Source organism: Hyperolius riggenbachi, chromosome 11 (genome assembly GCF_040937935.1).
Source record: "Hyperolius riggenbachi isolate aHypRig1 chromosome 11, aHypRig1.pri, whole genome shotgun sequence".
NCBI classification, from domain to species: Eukaryota; Metazoa; Chordata; class Amphibia; order Anura; family Hyperoliidae; genus Hyperolius; species Hyperolius riggenbachi.
In genome coordinates, this window is record NC_090656.1 from 122,988,024 (window position 1) to 123,009,940 (window position 21,917).

Below are 21,917 nucleotides of genomic sequence, written 5' to 3' on the forward strand. Positions count from 1 at the left end.
GCACACTACTGCTGTTGCTACAGTGAGTTGCACGCACAGTACCACTCCAGTGCATTATTACTGTATTTCACTGTATTCTAATAGTACTATTGCATTTCTCTGTGTGTGACACTCCACAGCCCACTGACACCTATAGTTGTGCATAATGTGATTTCTGCCCTTTATGCTGGATCCATACGGTGCGTTCGCGCACTCGATTTCCCGCTCGATTCCCGTCGATTCGTTTATTTCCAACATGTCCGATTCGGATTTCGATGGATTGTTAGGTCGATTCGCATGCAAAGTATGCCGAATCGACCTAACGATCCATCAAAATCCAAATCGGACATGTTGGAAATAAACGAATCGATGGGAATCGAGCGGGAAATCGAGTGCGCGAGCGCACCGTGTGGATCCAGCATTAGGGATTAAAACCCGACTTTGCGTCAACTCTGAAATTTTTGGTGGGACTTTTGGCATGGATCCCACTCTGGCATGCCACAGTCCAGGTGTTGAAACAACTTTTCTATCACTTTTGTGGCCAGAAACAGTCTGTACGTTTTAAAATTCACCTGCCCCTTGAAGTCTATGGCTGTTTGCATGTTCACGAACATTTGCGGAAGTTCGTGTTTGCTGTTCGCGAACGGAAAATTCTATGTTTGAAACCTCTCTATAATTTACCAGATAAAAATAAAGAATTGACTTTTGATTTTATGCCCGACAGTTACACTTTAAAGACTAGATCTTGCTGTGGGAAAAGTGAAATGGGTGTTTCAAAACAGCCTGCTTTATATAAGGGCTTGTTCCTATGGTGTCCAGTGCTTTGAGCTATAATGCAGTGGGCACCGGACATGCAAGGGACAAATAAGAGGAGCAAATTCTCATTCAATCCAAGTTTTTTTATAGAACAAAAGATCTCAGCAAGCAGATAAATCATACAGATGAACTTGATGGGGCCTTTATGTGGGGGGACAACAAATTCCGTAAATGTGACCACTTAATCTTTCTGGTATTTTTCTGGTAGTGTTTTCAAGGAGCAATTTCATATTAGGTTTTACCTGCGGTTATCCTCAGGCCCCTTTCACACTACAGCGTTTTCATTGTGTTGCATTATCCGTTTTTTATTGCAGGGTAATGCTAAAGCAATGAAAGTCTATGGCAGAGCTCCCCATCCCTGTCCTCACGGCCCACCAACAGTATGTTTTTCAGAAAACCACAAACATTCCCAGGTGCGGAGATTAGTGTCTCAGCAGAGCGGATTACCTACCTCTGTGGATTTCCACAAAACATGCACTGTTGGTGGGCCTTGAGGACAGAGTTGAGGGACACTGGTCTATGGGACATTTCATACCTGATGCGGTACAATGCATTGGCCAGAAGTATCGCATCTGACGCAAACGCATCAGAAAGTGAGCGCTAGAGAGCCTCACTTAAGAGTTGATTTCTTGCCAAGAATTACATTAAGCCTCATTGCCGCAGGTATCTACAAAGCGTGCTTTAGCGTTGCGGTGTGATGCGATCATTCTATCGCACCACAATACGAACGCAGGTTGCTAATTTGAAACCAGCCTTAGGTCCTTGCAATTTAAATATAAGGTTTCCTCTAGAGTGAAATACATACTGGTAATTGTATTCCCTATTTTTACTTTACAAAATTCGAATAGCAAGTTTGACTGTTAGATATTACAACAAAAAATTATAATAACCTACCACTGAATGGCACGTGGCAAAAACGTCACTTTTGATAATGTCACAGTGTTTTTCAGCCCAGGCTAGTTTTTCTGGTTTGTCATGACATGGCTCAGTTGCCGATCTTACTCCAGAGGCATAGGTTTGATGTTGTGACCAGGAAGATATTAAATCATTGTTAGCATAACCATCATTGTCTCCACATAATCCACAGACATAGCCCTGGTAAAGGTAAGAGTCACAATGAAAACAAGGTGAATAAGAAGGCCGGACTTACTAAGCTTCTAGAGATAATTACAGAACATACTGGTAAGTGTTTTGCAAAATCTTGTCTGTATCTAATAAAGACTTTATACTATTAGGTGGCAATGTTTTCCCACCTCCACCTGGGTCATACTAGACTACAGTGACAGCTGCAAAAATAGTGAAGTTGTGTGATGGGAAACATAAGAGCAGATTTTCTGCAACAAAGGTACTCAAGTAATTTTCCTGAGCCTTTGCTTTGTTCTTCTCATTGCTGATTAGTAATGTTAATGTACATTACCATAGCAACGGTCACGCTAGTCGAGTACCGCAGGTCATGGTAATAGCGTAACTCGTGGTACACAGAGTTGTTGGTAAGTGACATTGTGCATCAACCACATAAGCCTCTATTCACAATAACATGTGCGGTAACTCTTTTTTGGTGGCAAAATTACTTCAAGTAATACTTACCAACTTTTTTTAGTATTCACTTAAAATTTACCGAGTGTGATTAATGTATGATAAAAGTGCGGTAAAACAGTTGATAAATGGTAATCGTTTGGTAATGTTGCGGTAAATGTATTAAGTGTTCGGTAGGGATGATCGGAAAGAGCAAATTCCGTTCCGTCGGAATTCGCGGAATCCGCCAGCGCTCAATTCCGTCGCTATGAAAATTCCGCCGCCATTTTGCGGAATTCCGGATTCCGGTGGAAATATTACAGTAATCGCAAATGGAACCTTGTTTATGCTAAATGGTAGCCCATAGAACCTATTAACTGTTCCCTTAGTCCTCAGTCCCTCCTCCCTTCTCCTCCCCTGGAGGAGGGTCTTGTCTTCCAGGGAATTGTAGGATTTCAAAAGCCAGCTTACATACATTGGCCGGGAATCGAACCCAGGTCTAGTGCTTGGTAGGCAGCTCTCCTCACCACTATACCACCACCAACACTACATGCTGAAGCCATCCTAGCATGTACCATTATGATATATCCAAGAGAAAAATAAGCTTGCTTAGGGATTTGTAGGATGTCAAAAGCCAACTCACATTCATTGGCCAGGAATTGAACCCAGACCTACCGCTTGGTAGGCTGCTATCCTAACCATTATACCACCACACAACACACTACAATGCTACATGCTAAAGCCAGCCTAGCATGTACCATTATGATATATCCAAGAGAAAAATGAGCTTGCTTAGGGATTTGTAGGATGTCAAAAGCCAACTCACATACATTGGCCAGGAATCGAACCCAGGCCTACCGCTTGGTAGGCTGCTATCCTAACCATTATACCACCAACACAGCACACTACAATGCTACATGCTGAAGCCAGCCTAGCATGTACCATTGTGATATACCCAAGAGAAAAATGAGCTCTCTCTCCCCCTCTCTCTCTCTAGGACTTAATGCCATTGAACGGAATTTTCAGCTTAAAACCATCAATGGATACCGGCAGAATTTCACAGGCAATTTTGGAATTCCGCCGGATTGAAAAAGCAATTCCGTTCTGACCAAACGGAACGGAATGACCAATTTCCGCCCAAAATTGTGGTAAATACAATTCCGCAGAAAGCGGTGACCATCCCTACTAGAGAGAGAGAGAGAGAGAGAGAGAATCTACATGGCTATCTTGGGTTCTCTTCGGACAACTGTTGAACACAAAAGGCAAGGCCATGCCTGGGTGGGCTTGAACCACCAACCTTTCAGTTAACAGCCAAATGCGCTAACCAATTGTGCCACAGAGACTGTGTACCACAAAGACTGTGCACGCAGTTGCTATTGAATGATTTTATGGGGATATATGTGTGTCTTTTGGAGAGAGGAAGTAAGTCTGCTCCAAGAAGTTTCAGCATGTAGTGTTGGTGGTATAATGGTTAGGATAGCAGCCTACCAAGCGGTAGGCCTGGGTTCGATTCCTGGCCAATGTATGCGAGTTGGCTTTTGACATCCTACAAATCCCTAAGCAAGCTCATTTTTCTGTTGGATATATCACACTGGTACATGCTAGGCTGGCTTCAGCATGTAGCATTGTAGTGTGTTGTGTTGGTAGAGATGAGCGTAATGACCTAATTACGATTTTGCGAAATTTCGCGTAATTAGTGTAATTACGATTATGGCCGTAAGTACATAATCGTAATGAAGAAGGATTTCGCGAAATTTCGCGTAAGCATAATTTCGCGTAATTTTCGCATTACAGTCGTATCATGCCGTAATTTCGCATTAAACGCTACCGTAATTTCGCGTTAAACCGTAACGCTCCGTATAATATAAAAAAGCCGCCGAATTTAAGGGTTAATAGCAAAGCCCCCTTAAATGCTAAGAGCCTCAAATTTGGAGAATATATTAAGGAGATCAGGAGGAATAAGAGGAAAAATTTTTTTTTCAAAAAGACCTTATAGTTTTTGAGAAAATCGATGTTAAAGTTTCAAAGGAAAAATGTAAACATTTAAAAACCCGCCGACTTTAACGGTTAATAGCAAAGCCTGCTTAAAGTTTAGGAACACCAAATTCCCAGGGTATATTAAGGGGATCAGTGGGAATAAGAGGAAAATTTTTTTTTTCAAAAAGACCTTATAGTTTTTGAGAAAATCGATTTTTAAGTTTCAAGGGCGAAAATGTCTTTTAAATGCGGAAAATGTCAGTTTTTTTTGCACAGGTAACAATAGTGTATTATTTTCATAGATTCCCCCAAGTGGGAAGAGTTTTACTTACTTCGTTCTGAGTGTGGGAAATATAAAAAAAAAACGACGTGGGGTCCCCCCTCCCAGACCTCTTTAACCCCTTGTCCCCCATGCAGGCTGGGATAGCCAGAATGCGGAGCACCGGCCGCGTGGGGCTCCGCACCCTGACTATACCAGCCCGCATGGTCCATGGATTGGGGGGTCTCGAAAGGGCAGGGGCAGCCAAGCTTTCCCCTCCCCCTCCGAGCCCTTGTCCAATCCAAGGACAAGGGGCTCTTCTCCACCTCCGATGGGCGGTGGAGGTGGAGGCCGCGATTTCCTGGGGGGGAGGTTCATGGTGGAATCTGGGAGTCCCCTTTAAAAAGGGGTCCCCCAGATGCCCACCCCCCCTCCCAGGAGAAATGAGTATAGAGGTACTTGTACCCCATACCCATTTCCTTTAAGAGTTAAAAGTAAATAAACACACAAACACATAGGAAAAGTATTTTAATTGAACAAAAAACATAACCACGAAAAAAGTCCTTTAATATTCTTAATTAACCATTAATACTTACCTGTCCCTTTAAATAAATGATCCCTCGCAATATCCTCGGAAATGTTCTATCAGTTACAATGTAACAAAGTTATTACAATGTAATAACTTTGTTACATTGTAACTACGCCGCACCCGACGCCACTCGCCGCTCAGCCGCCGCATACGCGTCCGTGCAGGACGCTAAGTCCCCGCAGCTCCCGCTGTCCACCCCGCCCACATCTGTCACCCACATGTCACCCACATGTGGGTGACATGTGTGTGACATGTGGGAGAGGCGGGGAGGGCAGCGGAGCCGGCGGGGAATTAGCGTCCTGCACGGACCCGACAGAGCTCTGAGCTATATAGCTCAGAGCTCTGAGAAGCATCTTTGTATTTGGGCTCCAAGGAGCCCCATTGGTCCTTAGCAGACCAATGGGGTTCCTTCAAATCAGAAGGAACCCCATTGGTCCTTAGCAGACCAATGGGGCTCCTTGGAGCCCAAATACAAAGATGCTTTCGAGAGCTCTGAGCTATAGCTCAGAGCTCTGTCGGGTCCTGCAGCGCAGACGCGGCGGCGGCGGCGGCGGCGGCGGTGAGTGACGTCGGGTGCGGCGTAGTTACAATGTAACAAAGTTGTTACATTGTAATAACTTTGTTACATTGTAACTGATAGAACATTTCCGAGGATATTGCGTGGGATCATTTATTTAAAGGGACAGGTAAGTATTAATGGTTAATTAAGAATATTAAAGGACTTTTTTCGTGGTTATGTTTTTTGTTCAATTAAAATACTTTTTCTATGTGTTTGTGTGTTTATTTACTTTTAACTCTTAAAGGAAATGGGTAAGGGGTACAAGTACCTCTATACTCATTTCTCCTGGGAGGGGGGGTGGGCATCTGGGGGACCCCTTTTTAAACGGGACTCCCAGATTCCACCATGAACCCCCCACCCAGGAAATCGCGGCCTCCACCTCCACCGCCCATCGGAGGTGGAGAAGAGCCCCTTGTCCTTGGATTGGACAAGGGCTCGGAGGGGGAGGGGAAAGCTTGGCTGCCCCTCCCCTTCCGAGACCCCCCAATCCATGGACCATGCGGGCTGGTATAGTCAGGGTGCGGAGCCCCATGTGGCCGGTGCTCCGCATTCTGGCTATCCCAGCCTGCATGGGGGACAAGGGGTTAAAGAGGTCTGGGAGGGGGGACCCCACGTCGTTTTTTTTTTATATTTCCCACACTCAGAACGAAGTAAGTAAAACTCTTCCCACTTGGGGGAATCTATGAAAATAATACACTATTGTTACCTGTGCAAAAAAACCTGACATTTTCCGCATTTAAAAGACATTTTTGCCCTTGAAACTTAAAAATCGATTTTCTCAAAAACTATAAGGTCTTTTTGAAAAAAAATTTTTCCTCTTATTCCCACTGATCCCCTTAATATACCCTAGGAATTTGGTGTTCCTAAACTTTAAGCAGGCTTTGCTATTAACCGTTAAAGTCGGCGGGTTTTTAAATGTATACATTTTTACTTTGAAACTTTAACATCGATTTTCTCAAAAACTATAAGGTCTTTTTGAAAAAAAAATTTTTCCTCTTATTCCTTCTGATCTCCTTAATATATTCTCCAAATTTGAGGCTCTTAGCATTTAAGGGGGCTTTGCTATTAACCCTTAAATTCGGCGGCTTTTTTATATTATACGGAGCGTTACGGTTTAACGCGAAATTACGGTAGCGTTTAATGCAAAATTACGGCATGAACGAAACGCAAAATTTCGCGTTGAAAATTACGCTTACGGTATTTTCAATTACGATTTTAATGGCAATTTCGCTACGCTAATTTCGCATCGTAATCGCAAATTTCGCATGCGTAATTATAGTAATGCGAAATTACGAAAATTTCTGCTCAACTCTATGTGTTGGTGATATAATGGTCAGGATAGCAGCCTACCTGTTACAATCTGCATCGGCTGGTAAAGTCCTGCTTGAACTAACTTTGCTTCACCAGCAGATGTCACCAGCCTCCTCCATGAATTTGCAGCCTGAACTTTCCTCTGCCCACCAGCAGAGGGTGGACTTTCTGGATATCTCTCCACAGACAGGGTGGAGGCCTGGACTATCACATGGTCTTTCAGCATGGCATTTAAGCCACACCTGAACACTCAGAACTTGCTAGCTCTTTGTTCCTGGTTCTAGCCATCCTGCCCTGAGTTCTGTGTTCCTGGTTATATTGTTCCTTTATTCCCTGCTCTATTGATCTCCCGGTTTGACCTTGTGCTTTGTATCTCCGACTATTCTTTGCCTAGCGATTACTGTACTGTTTGATCTCCTGTGTATGACCTATGCTTGCTGACTATCCGTGTGTCTCCTCCTCGATTGTTAATCCTGCATTTATATATATATATATATATATTGTGCTTACTATTCTGGATCCAGGGTCTGTGTGCACACAGTTCTATACACTGGACCTACTCTGCGTAACTCCCTTTATGCAGAGAGGTCCTTGTATAAACCCTGATTTTCATACCTTTTTGTATGCTTATTGAATGTATCTACCTGTATTATTTGTTGCAGTGCATGTATGTGTGTAGAATACATTGCCTGCAAGTCAATGCTGATTGTTTCCTTGCATGAGGTTAATGCACAGCATTAATTTATTTTCATTGAATAATAAATTCTTATTATTCCTTTACTCCTGGTTTTGTCAGTCTTTTCCTAAACAGTGACATCTCTGCCTGGTTGCGGGTTTGTGCGTTGGTTTCTGTTTGCTCCAGGTGCAGCGCAGAAACTCCATGCAAAACATAGCACTACCAAGCGGTAGGCCTGGGTTCGATTCCTGGCCAATGTATGTGAGTTGGCTTTTGACATCCTGCAAATCCCTAAGCAAGCTCATTTTTCTCTTGGATATATCATAATGGTACATGCTAGGCTGGCTTCAGCATGTAGTGTTGGTAGTGGTATTGCGGTGAGCAGAGCAGCCTACCGAGCACTAGACCTGGGTTCAATTCCTGGCCAATGTATGTAAGCTGGCTTTTGAAATCCTACAATTCCCTGGAAGACAAGACCCTGAGGAGGAGGAGGAGGAGGAGGAGGAGGAGGAGGAGGGAGGAGGGGGAAGGTAGGAAATAGTGTACACTATCATTCTGACCTCAGTTATCACAAGCCCGCACACAGCGCTGCTCCCCTGTGCGCTGTGTGCAGTCATAGATCGGGAACTATAAGGGGCGAGTAAAGGGGGTGGAGCTAAGGCTGGGCCTAGAGGATAAAGTACCAACACTTCCTCCCAGCCCGTAATCAACTTTCTTCTCCAGTCGAAGATTTCGGGTGACCAGAACGGGGGACCGGGGGGGGGGGGGGGGGGGAGGGACACACGCGCTGATGGTGGAGGAAGGTTCTGTGAGGCATGTTACAGCACCAGACTTAAATCGGTTTAACAAGTATATGGTTAACAGCCTGGTTCAGGGGTACTGTAAAGTGGGACCCTATGTCTGCTTCCATTAAAGCAGGAAGTACACACACTGGAGATTTATTGCAGGATTTGTATCAGCAGTAGCAAAGAAATGTTTTTCTTTTAGGCTTCTTTTACAGTGCAACGTTAAAGTTGCATGCTAGAAAATGTTTCAACGCAGACTAACACACAGCAATACTGAGTCTGTGTGACATTCACAGTGCGCACGTTGCGTTTGTGTGTAACGTGTAGCATTATTAGAAAGTGCTGCATGCAGTGCGTTATACATGTTATTAGCTGCTTTGGACTGTTTGCACATGCTCAGTAATAACTTTGAAACATACTTTTCATTGCCTGTATTGCTCTACTGTATACGACCGTAACGGGGCATTAGGTTTTGGTGCGACTTTTTTGGGGCATTGCGTTGTAATTTGCGCCCTACTGTGAAAGAGGCCTAAAGGTTATTATGCTGTTGCTTATCTTTTAGAGCACAGAGGAATTTCCTCCTCGGCATCTATACAATCATCTAAAAGACTGTAAAGCCGCATCTACACACGTAGATGCGGCCGCGATGCTCCTCATCAATCGAGCCGCTGATGCGGCTCGATTGATAAGATCCAACAGGACGGATCTTGCTTCCGCCAATTCCCTGCTCGCTCCCCGCGAGGGGACAATGGCAGGGAATCAAGCGGAAGATAAGCGGGGACGAGCGGGGAATCGAATGCGGCGCACGCGCGGCGAGCGGGGACGCAGGGGGGCCAGCGGAAGTGGTGATCCGGCGGCTAATCGAGCCGCCGAATCGCAGCCTCATCTACGCGTGTAGATGAGGCTTAAGAAGTCTGAAAGTGCACCTTGAGATTAGATACCCTTGTCTTCTCTGCCTCCTATGTAAAATCAACATGAACTCAAACAAACAAAGCTCAAAAAGCTCCATTCTAAAGGCCAAAAGCAGAGAAGTGAAAATTGTCACCTGCAATTTGTAGGTGATAAAAAACCCTTAATTAACATCAACTAGCTGCACACTGATTCAATTGATAATCTTAAATTGGAGATACATTTTGAGGTAATTACCGCACTTTTACCTCACTTTTACTGCAAGAAGTAATTTAGGAAGACAAAAAATTGTGAATTTCAAAATGGAGATATTTTCGTCTGCATTTATCCCTACCTAAATTGCGTCCAGTGAAAAATGGCGACGGTTAAATAATGGCGCCCCCTTCTGCCCGATATTTATCGTTTTAACGGCACAGACCTTGTGAAATGTATCGTTTTAAAACCTGCTTTTTTTGTCCTGCCTGAACGATATTTATCATTTTAAATACTTTGCTCGTGGTTGTGTTTTTATTTCATTTAAGCCTTTGTGGAAACGGGTAAGGGGTACTTTGTACCCCGATAAATAACATTTTGACGGTCTGCGCCATTTTTTTACTTTACAAAACGATAAATATAATTTAATAATGATTTTCAATGAGGCGCCATTTTTATAGCGCCCGCGCCTGGAGCCATTTTTCACTGCTCCTACCTAAATTACCTCATGCGGTAACACCAAGCCATATTCTGTTGCCATGGTTTTCAGCAAGTTTCCTCAAAAAGTTGTAGCAGCTTGAGACTGAATGTGAAAGGTATTATTTAATCACATATTAATGAACCAGACAGTATATCTATGCCCAGCGAGAGGACTGTTACCGTTCCAGTGGCGTAAATATACGCCTCCCGCCTTGATCACCACTATGCGTGCACCTGCTCACTCCAGCGCGCACTTTCACACGCATACTTGTTGCCAACCATTAGTAGACAAATCAGTGAATGGGAACACAGTCACTGCTCTGTTTCATAGTTTAACCACTTAAGGACATAGGCCTTAAACCCCCCTAACGACCAGGTCCTTTTCTGCTGCACTGGGCTGTGCAGGCTTTTCAGCCTCCTGCACAGCCCAGCTAAGGAGCATGGTGATCGGACTCCCCTCCTATTTTTGTCCCTAAGGGGACATGCTGCCGGAGGTGTCCGATCGCTGCTGCACTTGATTTTTTTTTGCACTTGCCTCAGAGGCTCTCTCTCGCTCCGTCCCCCTCCCTCTTCTCCCTCCCTTCCACCTACAGGATTGAACAGGACGGCGATCCGTCCTGTTCTCCTTCTCTCATAGGCATCAGCCTATGAGAGGACGGCGATCACCGGCTAATCAGAGGCCGGGGATCGCCAATCTCATACAGCGCTGCTGGAGACTGTACGGATGTAAACAAAGGGAATTACTTTCCCCTTAGGTTTACAAACAGCCTGTTAGCTGCAATCAGTGGCTAGCAGATTGATCAAGCTCCGTGAACTGGCAGGGAACGATCTCGCATTTGCGCGGCCGTTCCCTGGGAAACCACAGCTCCAGGACTTTACGCCAATTGGCGTTAGGAGGTCCTGGAGCTGCCACCACGGTCACGCCCATTGGCATGACGCGGACGTTAGGTAGTTAAATATACAGAGTGTAATTTATAAACTGCAAATATTAGAGAATGATGCAATGTTATTAAAGAAAAAAAAAAACTATATAACTGAAAATCAAAATATGAGACTCTTTTCTTTGCTACTAATGTTGAATTACCCATACTACACATACAATTCATTATATCATAAGTAGAGATGACCCGAACGGTTCGCGGCCGCGTGAATAGCGAATTTTTATGCATGTTCGCTCCGCCTCCTATACTTGCCAATGGGCTAAACTTTGACCCTCAACATCACAGTCAGTAGACACATGGCAGCCAATCAGGCTGCACTCCCTCCTGGACCCCCACCTCCACATATAAAAGGCAGCAGCTTCGGCCATGTTCTCACTCTGTCTGCTGCTGCTATCATGGGCGTAACAATAGGGGCTGCAGCCTATGCGCCCGCGGGGGGGCCCGGGCCCACTCAGGGCCATTTTGGGGGGCTGGAGGGGTAGCAGCATGAGGGGAAAGCTATGGCCGCACTCGGCGGGGAGGGGCGCACGGAAGGTATGTAGCTGCTTCTGTCCGCCGCTGCACACATATGGTTATTGAAGCTGGAGAGGAGCTGTAGGGGAGAGAGCTCGAGGTCCCCCCTACCCGCCAAGTGTGGCCGTAGCTTTCCCCTCATGCTGCGACCCCTCCAGCCCCCCAAAACGGCCCTGAGCGGCTCCGGGGGGGGGGGGGTAGGTGTGTGTGTGTGTGTGTGTGTGTGTGACACAGGCGCATAGATACATATTTGTGTGATTTAACTTACTAAAGCATACCTCTCTTTGTGGGTAACGCTGCATAGATACAGCCCACAGACAGTTGCTGTCTACTGGGTATTTGTAGTCCCACTGACTGCCTGCACACTGTATTAGACCAGTGCATATCTTTCCACTGCATTTGTGTGACTGCACACTGTGTTAGACCAGTGCATATATTTCTACTGCATCTGTGTGACTGCACACTGTGTTAGACCAGTGCATATATTTCTACTGCATCTGTGTGACTGCACACTGTGTTAGACCAGTGCATATCTTCCCACTGCATCTGTGTGATTGATCTTACTAAAGCATAGCTCTCTTTGTGGGTGACACACTGCATACAGCCCACAGAGACAGTCATTGCTGGGCCTTGAAGTTCTACTATCCTCTTATATTACAAGCCAGCACACTGTCTATCATCATAAGCTGTGCTTAGCTTCCAACTGTATTGGTTATTGATGTCTGTGTGGGTTACACTCTACATACAGGCCACAGTCAGTTGCTGGCCCTTGTAGTCATACTATAGTCTTCTAGCTATTGCAAGCAAGCCAGCACACTGTGTATCATAAGCAATGCTAGCTTGCAACTGTATCTGTGATTGAACGTACTATAGGATATCTAGGATATCTCTGTGTATGTTAAAGTACACAGCCCACTGATACACACACACACACACACACACACACACACACACACACACACACACACACACACACACACACACACACACACACACACACACACACACAGCTGCTGTGTATTCAACACTGATTGAGTGCCTCTTTGTGATTACACACACTGTCTAATTGAATACTATGGAGTACTACTGCACATACACCCCCCCCCCCCCCCATCCAATATGGAAAAAATAACAAGCATAGGCAGGCCTCCCCACAGTTCTGCTCAAGGTCATGCTGGTGTGATTTTGTGCGGCCCTCGACCAAAGTAGTGTTAAGAAGGTATGGACCATCAACCCCCAAGAATGTCAGTACGTAGTTGACTATTAAACACAGAACCCATCATCTTCCTCAGCTTCTGCATGGAACCATGACACATCTTCCTCCTCCTGCTCTGATGCGGGCACATCACTTAACACTCAGCCGGCAGCAACCACCGTTACTACAAGCACCACAGCCACTGCACTTGAGCTGTCGGAGGAGTTATTCACATGTTTGTGGAGAATTAACTAATTCACAACCATTATTGTTACAAGATGAAGGTGCTGAGGATGTTAGAGAACACCTCATGTGTCTGAGTTAGGCCTCACTATGGACGTAAGGTATGAGGATGATGAAGTAGCTGTTGTTAGTGCAATTTTGGAGGTGTCTGATACAAGCGAATCTGTGGAGGAGGAGGATGATGATGATGATCCTGCCATGGATGTCACTTAGGTTCCCAACAGACAAGATGAACAGGGGGACAGTTTAGAGGGGGAGTCAGAGAGGAGGAGACAAGTTGCTGTAAGAAACAGGGGGGGGGGGGGCTCGTCGATAACCGATTGTGAAAGTGTCCGGCAGCATGTACCGCCACCTAGTGACAGCCAGCCAAAACCCCCTCAATGCCAGCTGCTGCCACCATCACCAAAATGCCGTCATCACAGAGATCAGCAGTATGGCATTTTTTTGTGTGTCTTTGCCTCAGATTACAATGATGCCATCTGTACTATCTGCCACCAAAAACTGAGTTGTGGAAAAAGCAACACCCACGTAAGGACAAGAGCCTTACGAGGCACTTAATGTCCCATCACAAACACCAATGGGATTAAGCACATGAGGAAAAGCAGCATACAAAGGCAAAACCCTCCGCCTCCTCTTCCTCCTCCAGGTGCAGCATCTTCAGCCGCTTTATCCTCTGCTGCCCTTGCACCTTCACAGCCATCCTCCTCCACTTTGCCTCTCCCTTTGAGCAGTTCCTGCTCCTCTGCCCACAGCAGCCAGGTGTCTATTAAGGAAATCTTTGAGCGGAAGAAGCCAATGTCTGCCAGTCCCCCCTTGCCCGGCGTCTGACAGCTGGCTTGGCTGAACTTTTACCAGTTTTGGCCAGCTATTACCATACCAGCTGGTGGACTCTGCGGCCTTCCAAAAATTTGTGGCAATTGGGACACCATAATGGAAGATACCAGGATGTAATTATTTCTCAAAAAAGATCATACACAAACCGTACCGTGATGTTGAAAGGCAAGTGGTGTCATCTCTGGCACAAAGTGTTGGATCAAGGGTCCATCTGGCCATGGAACGGATGCCTAGTCTGCAAAGCACGGTCAGGCAGGTACATTACTTATATGGCACATTGGGTCAACCTGGTGACCACTGGCAAGCATGGACTACCTGGCTGTGCAGCAGACTCACTGGTGACACCTCCACGGCTTGCAGGCAGGCCTGCTGCCACCTCCTCTCCTTCTCCTCCTGCTACATCCTCTTCACGGTCATCCTCCTCCTCCTCCTGAGCTGAGTGCTACTCTATTGCTGCATTCTCTTCTCAAACTGATCAACCCCAGCTCCCCAGGGCCTATGCCGCATGCCAGGTACGACAGTGTCATGCCATCTTGGACATGTCATGCCTCAAATCTGAGAGTCAGACAAGAGCAGCACTCCTGGCCACTCTTAACAAACAGGTGGATCAGTGGCTGACCCCGCACCAACTGGAGATCGGCAATGTGGTGTGTGACAACGGCAGCACTCTCATTTCGGCTTTGAGTTTGGGCAGGTTGACATATGTGCCCTGCATGGCACATGTGCTGAATCTTATAATCCAAAGAATTGTGTGCAAGTTTCCAGGCTTACAGGAGGTCCTGAGGCAGTCCAGGAATGATGTGTGGGCATTTCAGGCATTTCTACACGGCCACGGCGCGCTTGTCCGATACTCAGCGCAGAAAGAACTTGCCAGTGAGGCGCTTGATTTGCAATAGCCCGACTAGCTGGAATTCAACGCTCCTCATGTTTGACCACCTGCTACAACAGGAGAAAGCCATCAATGAGTATCTGTACAGCTACGTTCAAAGGTCAGGCTCTTTGGAGCTGGGGATTATCTGGCTAAAGTACTGGACACTCATGCGTAATGCTTGCAGGCTCATGCGTCCGTTTGAGGAGGTGACAAACCTGGTGAGTCGCAGTGAAGGTGCCATCAGCGACCTGATCCCATATGCTTTCTTCCTTGAGCATGCCGTGCATAGAGTGGTGGATCAAGCTGTAGAGGAGTGTGAACAGGAAGAGGAGGAAGAGTTGTTTGAACCATCACCAGAACCAGATTTGTCATCAACACCTGCGGTATCACAGAAGAGGAGGAGGAAGAGGAGCTGTCGTCTGGGGAAGAGGAGACAGAGGAGGAAGGTGGCTTTGAGGAGAAGGCAGAAGAACAACTGCAGCAGGCATCGCAGGGGGCTTGTGCTGCTCACCTTTCCCGTGGTATTGTTCGTGGCTAGAGTTGGGCCGAACCTCCGATTTTAGGTTCGCGAACCGGGTTCGCGAACTTTCGCGGAAGGTTCGGTTCGCGTTAAAGTTCGCGAACCGCAATAGACTTCAATGGGGATGCGAACTTTGAAAAAAAAAAAAAATTATGCTGGCCACAAAAGTGATGGAAAAGATGTTTCAAGGGGTCTAACACCTGGAGGGGGGCATGGCGGAGTGGGATACACGCCAAAAGTCACCGGGAAAAATCTGGATTTGACGCAAAGCAGCGTTTTAAGGGCAGAAATCACATTGAATGCTAAATGACAGGCCTAAAGTGCTTTAAAACATCTTGCATGTGTATACATCAATCAGGGAGTGTAATTAAGGTACTGCTTCACACTGACACACCAAACTCCACTGAACAGAACAGGTATGCAGTGGCGGGTTCACTGAACAGAACAGGTATGCAGTGGCGGGTCCACTGAACAGGTATACAGTGGCGGGTCCACTGAACAGAACAGGTATGCAGTGGCGGGTTCACTAAACAGGTATACAGTGGCGGGTCCACTGAACAGAACAGGTATGCAGTGGTGGGTTCACAGAACAGGTATGCAGTGGCAGGATCAATGAACAGGTATGCAGTGGCAGGATCACTGAACAGGTATGCAGTGGCAGGATCAATGAACAGGTATGCAGTGGCAGGATCAATGAACAGGTATGCAGTGGCAGGATCAATGAACAGGTATGCAGTGGCAGGATCAATGAACAGGTATGCAGTGGCAGGATCAATGAACAGGTATGCAGTGGCAGGATCAATGAACAGGTATGCAGTGGCAGGATCACTGAACAGGTATGCAGTGGCAGGATCAATGAACAGGTATGCAGTGGCAGGATCAATGAACAGGTATGCAGTGGCAGGATCAATGAACAGGTATGCAGCCAGGGACAAGCTAAGGCTAACTAATCTTTCCCTATGAGAGACTGCAGTAGCTCGCCCTACTCTAACTAATGCAGGCACACGAGTGGCCACGGCCGCCGCTGCCTGCCTATATAAGGGGGGGTGGGGCTCCAGGGGCTAGTGTAGCCTAATTGGCTACACTGGGCCTGCTGACTGTGATGTAGAGGGTCAAAGTTGACCCTCAGTGCATTATGGGGCGAACCGCAATGGGGCGAACTTTTCCGCAATAAAGTTCGCGTGCGGTACCCGCACGCGAACCACCTAGGTTCGCGCGAACCAGGTTCGCCGGCGAACCGTTCGGCCCAACTCTATTCGTGGCTGTGGGGAGGAGGAGAACTTATCCGATTTCACTGAGGAAGAGCAAGAGGAGATGACTAGTAGGTTGGCAACCAACTTTGTATAAAAAAAACTCAAGGGGAATGACCTGTATTGGGTGGAAACACTACTAAACCCTCGGTATAAGCACAAAGTGGCGGAGATGTTACCAAATTACCAGAGGGCAGAAAGGATGCAGTACTTGAACAACAAGCTGGCAAGTATGCTTTACAGTGCATTTAAGGGTGATGTCACAGCACAATGGAAAAAAGGTGCCAGTAATCCTCTTCCTCCTCCCAAGTCCACGCAGGCAAAGACAGGACACTCTAGTGATCAGATGGTGATGTTGGACATGCAGACTTTCTTCAGTCCAAAGCCTCGCCTTAGCCCTTCGGGATCCACCCTCCAACATTGCCTCGACCGGCAGGTAGCCGACTACCTGGCCTTAAGTGCGGATATAGACCCTCTGAGCAGCAATGAACCCCTGGACTACTGGGTGCGCAGGTTTGACCTGTGACCAGAGCTGTCACAATTTGCCATCCAACTTCTGGCTTGCCCCGCCTCAAGCGTCCTGTCAGAAAGGACCTTCAGCACAGCAGGAGGCATTGTCACTGACAAGAGAAGTTTCCTAGGTCAAAAAAGTGTTAAGCACCTTACCTTTATTAAAAATAATTAAGCATGGATACCGAAGGGCTACTCCCTGACCGAAGACTAAGTCAGTCCCCACACAGCATCTCTGCCTGCACGCCGCTGCTGCCTGCCCGAAGACTAAGTCAGTCCCCACACAGCAACACTGCCTGCAGGCCGCTTGACTGCCTTCTCTGCCACCACCAACAGGGTCAAGGACTCCAGGTGGATTCCTGAATTTTTAAGGCTACCACACAATTATTTTTCTGGTGAGTGTAATTTTTCTGGCTGCACTGCAGCTGCAACAACAAAACAATAGGCAAGTACATGTGTAAATTCCCCTTTATGATCGTTACCTTGCCGCAGTGAAGGGGCTTGCGTATCACAATGAAGCAATGACCTATATGAGTGTGTTGGGGGGCACAACCAAGATAATAAGGTTGTTGCTTCATTGTGGACAGACCAAATTTGATCAGCTGGACAGTGGACAGTCACTGTTGTTCTGTCGTTGAGCTACCTCAGCCTGACCATATGGGCTTGAAAACCGCCATCGCCTGCACGCTCGCCATCGTGCACACCAGCACGGCCATCATTACACAAACAACTGTTTGCGGAGCGTTACACAGTGAGTTTGGTCTGTCAGTGTGAAGCAATACACTACTTATACTACCTGATCCATGTATACACATGCAAAATGTTTTAAAACACTTTATGCCTTAAATTTAGGAATGCAATGTGATTTCTGCCCTTTAGGGATTATAACCCTACTCTGTGTCAAATACGTAATTTTCCGAGGAACTTTTGGCATGTATCCCACTCCGCCATGCCCCCCTCCTGGTGTTAGACCCATTGAAACCACTTTTCCATCACTTTTGTGGCCAGAAACAATTTTTGTAGTTTTAAGATTCGCCTGCCCATTGAAGTCTATTGCGGTTCACTTGATTCACGTGTTCGCAAACTTTTTCGCAAGTTCATGGTTCATGAACACGAAAGCGGAAGTTCGGACCATCTCTAATCATAATTTTTTTTCATTTCAGCATCACTTTAAAGAGAAACTGCAATGATAGGTATATGGAGGCTGCCATATTTATTTTCTTTTAAACAACAGTTTCTTGCAAGTCCTGCTGATGATCTACTTGGCTACATTAGCATCTGAATTACCCAACTGAAACAAGCATGCAGCGAATCTTCTCAGATTTTTGTCAGAAACACCTGATCTAATGCTTGTTCAGAGTCTATGGCTTAAAGTATTACAGGCAGAGGATCAGCAAAACAGCCAGGCAACTGGTATTGTTTATGAGAAAGGAAATATAGAAATTCCCATATCCCTCTCACTTCAGGTTCCCTTTAAGACCTGCTCATTCTAGGATTAGCCTCACTCCTTCCAAATGACACAAGGTAAGGCAGGTTTAAGGACACTGAGGGCTCGTTCAGACTAGAGGCGTTTTTGGCAAATTTTAAGCGCGGGCGTTTTTTCAAAAACGCCCTGAAAGCGCTTACACCATGATTCTCTATGAGACAGTTCACATCTGAGCGGTTCGTTTCCAATCCACTCAGAAGAGCGGTGCATGGGACATTTTTGAGGCTATTTTGCCTCAACGGAAGGTATAGGAAAACCGCAAATGCTCACAATATTGCTTTGTGCAGCAATTGTGTTAGTGTTTTTAAGAATAAATACATTGTATTTATTATTTTCCGGATCAAAGAGTTCACTTCCTAACTGAAGTCAGGAAGTGAAAAAACGCAATCGCTCTGCAAAACCGCTTAGAAAAGTGGTTCACAAAAAAAGCAGCGCGCAGGTAATCGCCGGGAATCGGAATGAAAAACGCGGACGGACATGCGGACGGAACGCAATGTGAACAAGACCTGGACAAATGTACAATGTAATGCAAACCAGAATAGAAGAGTATAGGTAACTAATGTAACAATCATGACATTTATTTTATTGATGATGATAAATGTATCCAGTTTCTCTAAGTCCAGAGTATACATTCACCCCGTTAAGTAGTATTTCCTCCGCATTCAGTTCAGCATATTTGCTGTATTTATTTGTAAGGCCTGACAGATCTCTTGCCTTCCTTCAGTCCTTATGCCCCAATCTCCCTCCACGCTCTTCACCTATAGACAAGCTCCTGCATAAATGGGAAACGGAGTTACACCTACTAGACTACGGTTACCCCCAGGACTTCAGTGTGCAAAGCATAAGGATTGAGGACGGGAACAGGGGTGCAGCTAAGGTTTTGGTGTCCCCAAGCAGTCCTTAACTTGAGGCCCCCATCCATGAAGTAAGTGGCGCAAAGCGCCCCGCGGCAAAAAGTGGATAGGTACACCTCCAAACAAAGCGGTGTTGCCACGAAAAATGGGCGTGACCAAAATATGATGTGGGTGGATCCAAATACTAGCAGTTTCTAGGCTAAATTGCACCCAGGGCTAGGGCGCAAAATGTACCCTCAACGTGGAGACAGGTATAGGTACCTGCAGTCTAGGTAGCCAGCTATAGGTCCCCCTAGTATAGGTAGCCCATAAAGTTGCCCCCAGTATAGTTTAGATAGGTAGGTGCCCCTGTATAGATTAGATAGGTAGGTGCCTCCAATATAGGTAGCCAGTATATTTGCCCCAGTATAGGTTAGATAGGTAGGTGCCTCCAGTATAGGTTTAGTTAGGTAGGTTCCCCCAGTATAGGTTAGCTAGTATAGTTGCCCCCAGTATAGGTTAGATAGGCAAATGCCTCCAGTATAGGTTAGATAGGTAGGTGCCCGCAGGATAGGTTAGATAGGTAGGTACCAGCAGTATAAGCTAGTTAGGTAGGTGCCCACAGTATAGATTAGATAGGTAGGTGAACGCAGTATAGGTTAGATAGGTAGGTACACGGAGTATAGGTTAGATAGGTAAGTGCTGCAGTATAGGCTAGATAGGTAAGTGCCCCTAGTATAGGTTAGATAGGTAGGTGCACGCAGTATAAGTAAAATAGGTAGGTACCCCTCAGTATAGGATAGATAGGTAGATTCTACCAGTATAGGTTAGATAGGTAGGTGCACACAGTATACTTTAGATAGGTAGGTACCCCTCAGTATAGGTTAGATAGGTAGATGCCCCCAGTATAGGTTAGATAGGTATATGCCCCAGTATAGGTTAGATAGGTATATGCCCCCAGTATAGGTTAGATTGGTATATGCCTCCAGTATAGATTAGATAGGTAAATGCCCCCAGTATAGGTTAGATAGGCAGGAGGGTGGGTGCAGCGTCGGGAGAGTGGGCAAAGAGTTTCCACTTACCTGCCTCGATCCTGCACATAGCTTCTACCTCCTTCCTGTCCTGGTGCGCATAGCATCGGTAAGAGCCCCCTGTGATGACATGCGGTTATGTCATCACAGGGGGCGCTGTTACCATAACGGCAGATGCCAGAACAGGATGAAGATAGAAGTTGTGTGCAGGATCGAGGCAGGTAAGTGGAAACTTCTCTCTGCCTGCTCCCCCGTTGCTACGTCCACCCTCCTAGAGCTCCACCTGGTGCCTGTGCGGACTGCACTACCTGCACGCCCGCTGCCAGCAGCAGAGCGAGGTCCCCCATAGTGTGAGCTCGTCTGTATGCTGGCGGCGCCCCTGGCTGGGAAGACAGAAGTACTACCAGAACCAAACTACCAAAACAAGGAGGCTGGAGGCTGGACTACACAGATCACAGAAGGAGCTATGAAGATAAGTTAAGTAGTAAGCAGGCAGCTGTCAGTTCTACAGGAGCTAGGATGATACACCAAGGCAGTGAGCAGGCAGCTGTCCAATCTATAGGAACTATAGACTAGAGAGCAAGATTGCTCAGAGCAACCACAGCTCTGAGTTTCCAATAACTGCCACAATAAATAAGACACAATGATTGCTCAGTGCGACAGCAGCACTGAGCATCTGATGTCCACCACACTAGTTACACAGGGACAGACAAACAAACAGACAGGAAGGAATGTTTGCCAATCTAATCGCTGCCCCAGCGACAGCAAACCACTACACAGGCACAGACAAGACAAACAGGAAGGAGCATAACTAATAGCAACCGCAGCTATATGCACATCCACAGAAACAGAACTAGCTGGAGCACTAGCCAATCACACCACAGTGATGGCTGTGTCCAGCAGAAGCGTAGCTAGGGCTTTCAGCACCCGGGGACAAAAACTTAATGCGCCTCTAAGGAGGAACCTGTGCCATGCCAAAAAGGGGTGTGGCAAAGCAACAGAATGTGGGCATGGTAATGGGCGGGGCCAAATATACATGACCTTAGCAGTGGTGTAAAAGGGCTGCCAAGGAAGTTTGAGCTCTGCCATAGTGTTTCCCCCCAAAATACATGTAATCTGATGTAATAAGACCCCCTGTTGGTGCCTAAACCTAAGACCCCCCTGTTGGTGCCTAAACCTAAGACCCCCCTGTTGGTGCCTAAACCTAAGACCCCCCTGTTGGTGCCTAAACCTAAGACCCCCCTGTTGGTGCCTAAACCTAAGACCCCCCTGTTGGTGCCTAAACCTAAGACCCTCCTTAGTGCTCACTGTATTGTGTGTAGAATAATGTTTTAAAAACAGTAAGGGATAAAATATATTACAATTTACATTACGTACTGATCGCTTTGTTTCGTGAATAATAATGTTTTACAAACAGTAAGGGATAACATTTAAAATAATGTTTTATTGAAATAAGAAACGTAAATCATCACAAGCAGTTATAAAACATGAAAAATCTTCGGGCGCCGTTGGAAAACGTTATTATTCTTGGTGCCCTTTTTTCCTGTTCGGCGCCCAGTAAACGATAATTATTATAGGAGTGAATGGCGGCGCCCAATTTGTCCACTAGCCTCCTGCGCCCTTTTTTACTGTTACCAGTCAGA

At 46.3% G+C, this 21,917-nt stretch overlaps 1 protein-coding gene across 2 annotated transcripts in view; it reads right to left on the reverse strand.

Moving 5' to 3' along the window:
* The window catches only part of LOC137537709 (mucin-5B-like), a 193,187-nt gene that overhangs the window by 93,085 nt on the left and 78,185 nt on the right, over positions 1-21,917 (reverse strand). For both annotated transcript variants that reach the window (XM_068259647.1, XM_068259646.1), the window contains exon 5: positions 1,690-1,890. In XM_068259647.1, coding sequence (XP_068115748.1) covers positions 1,690-1,890 — 201 coding nt within the window. The remainder of the gene's footprint in view (positions 1-1,689; positions 1,891-21,917) is intronic.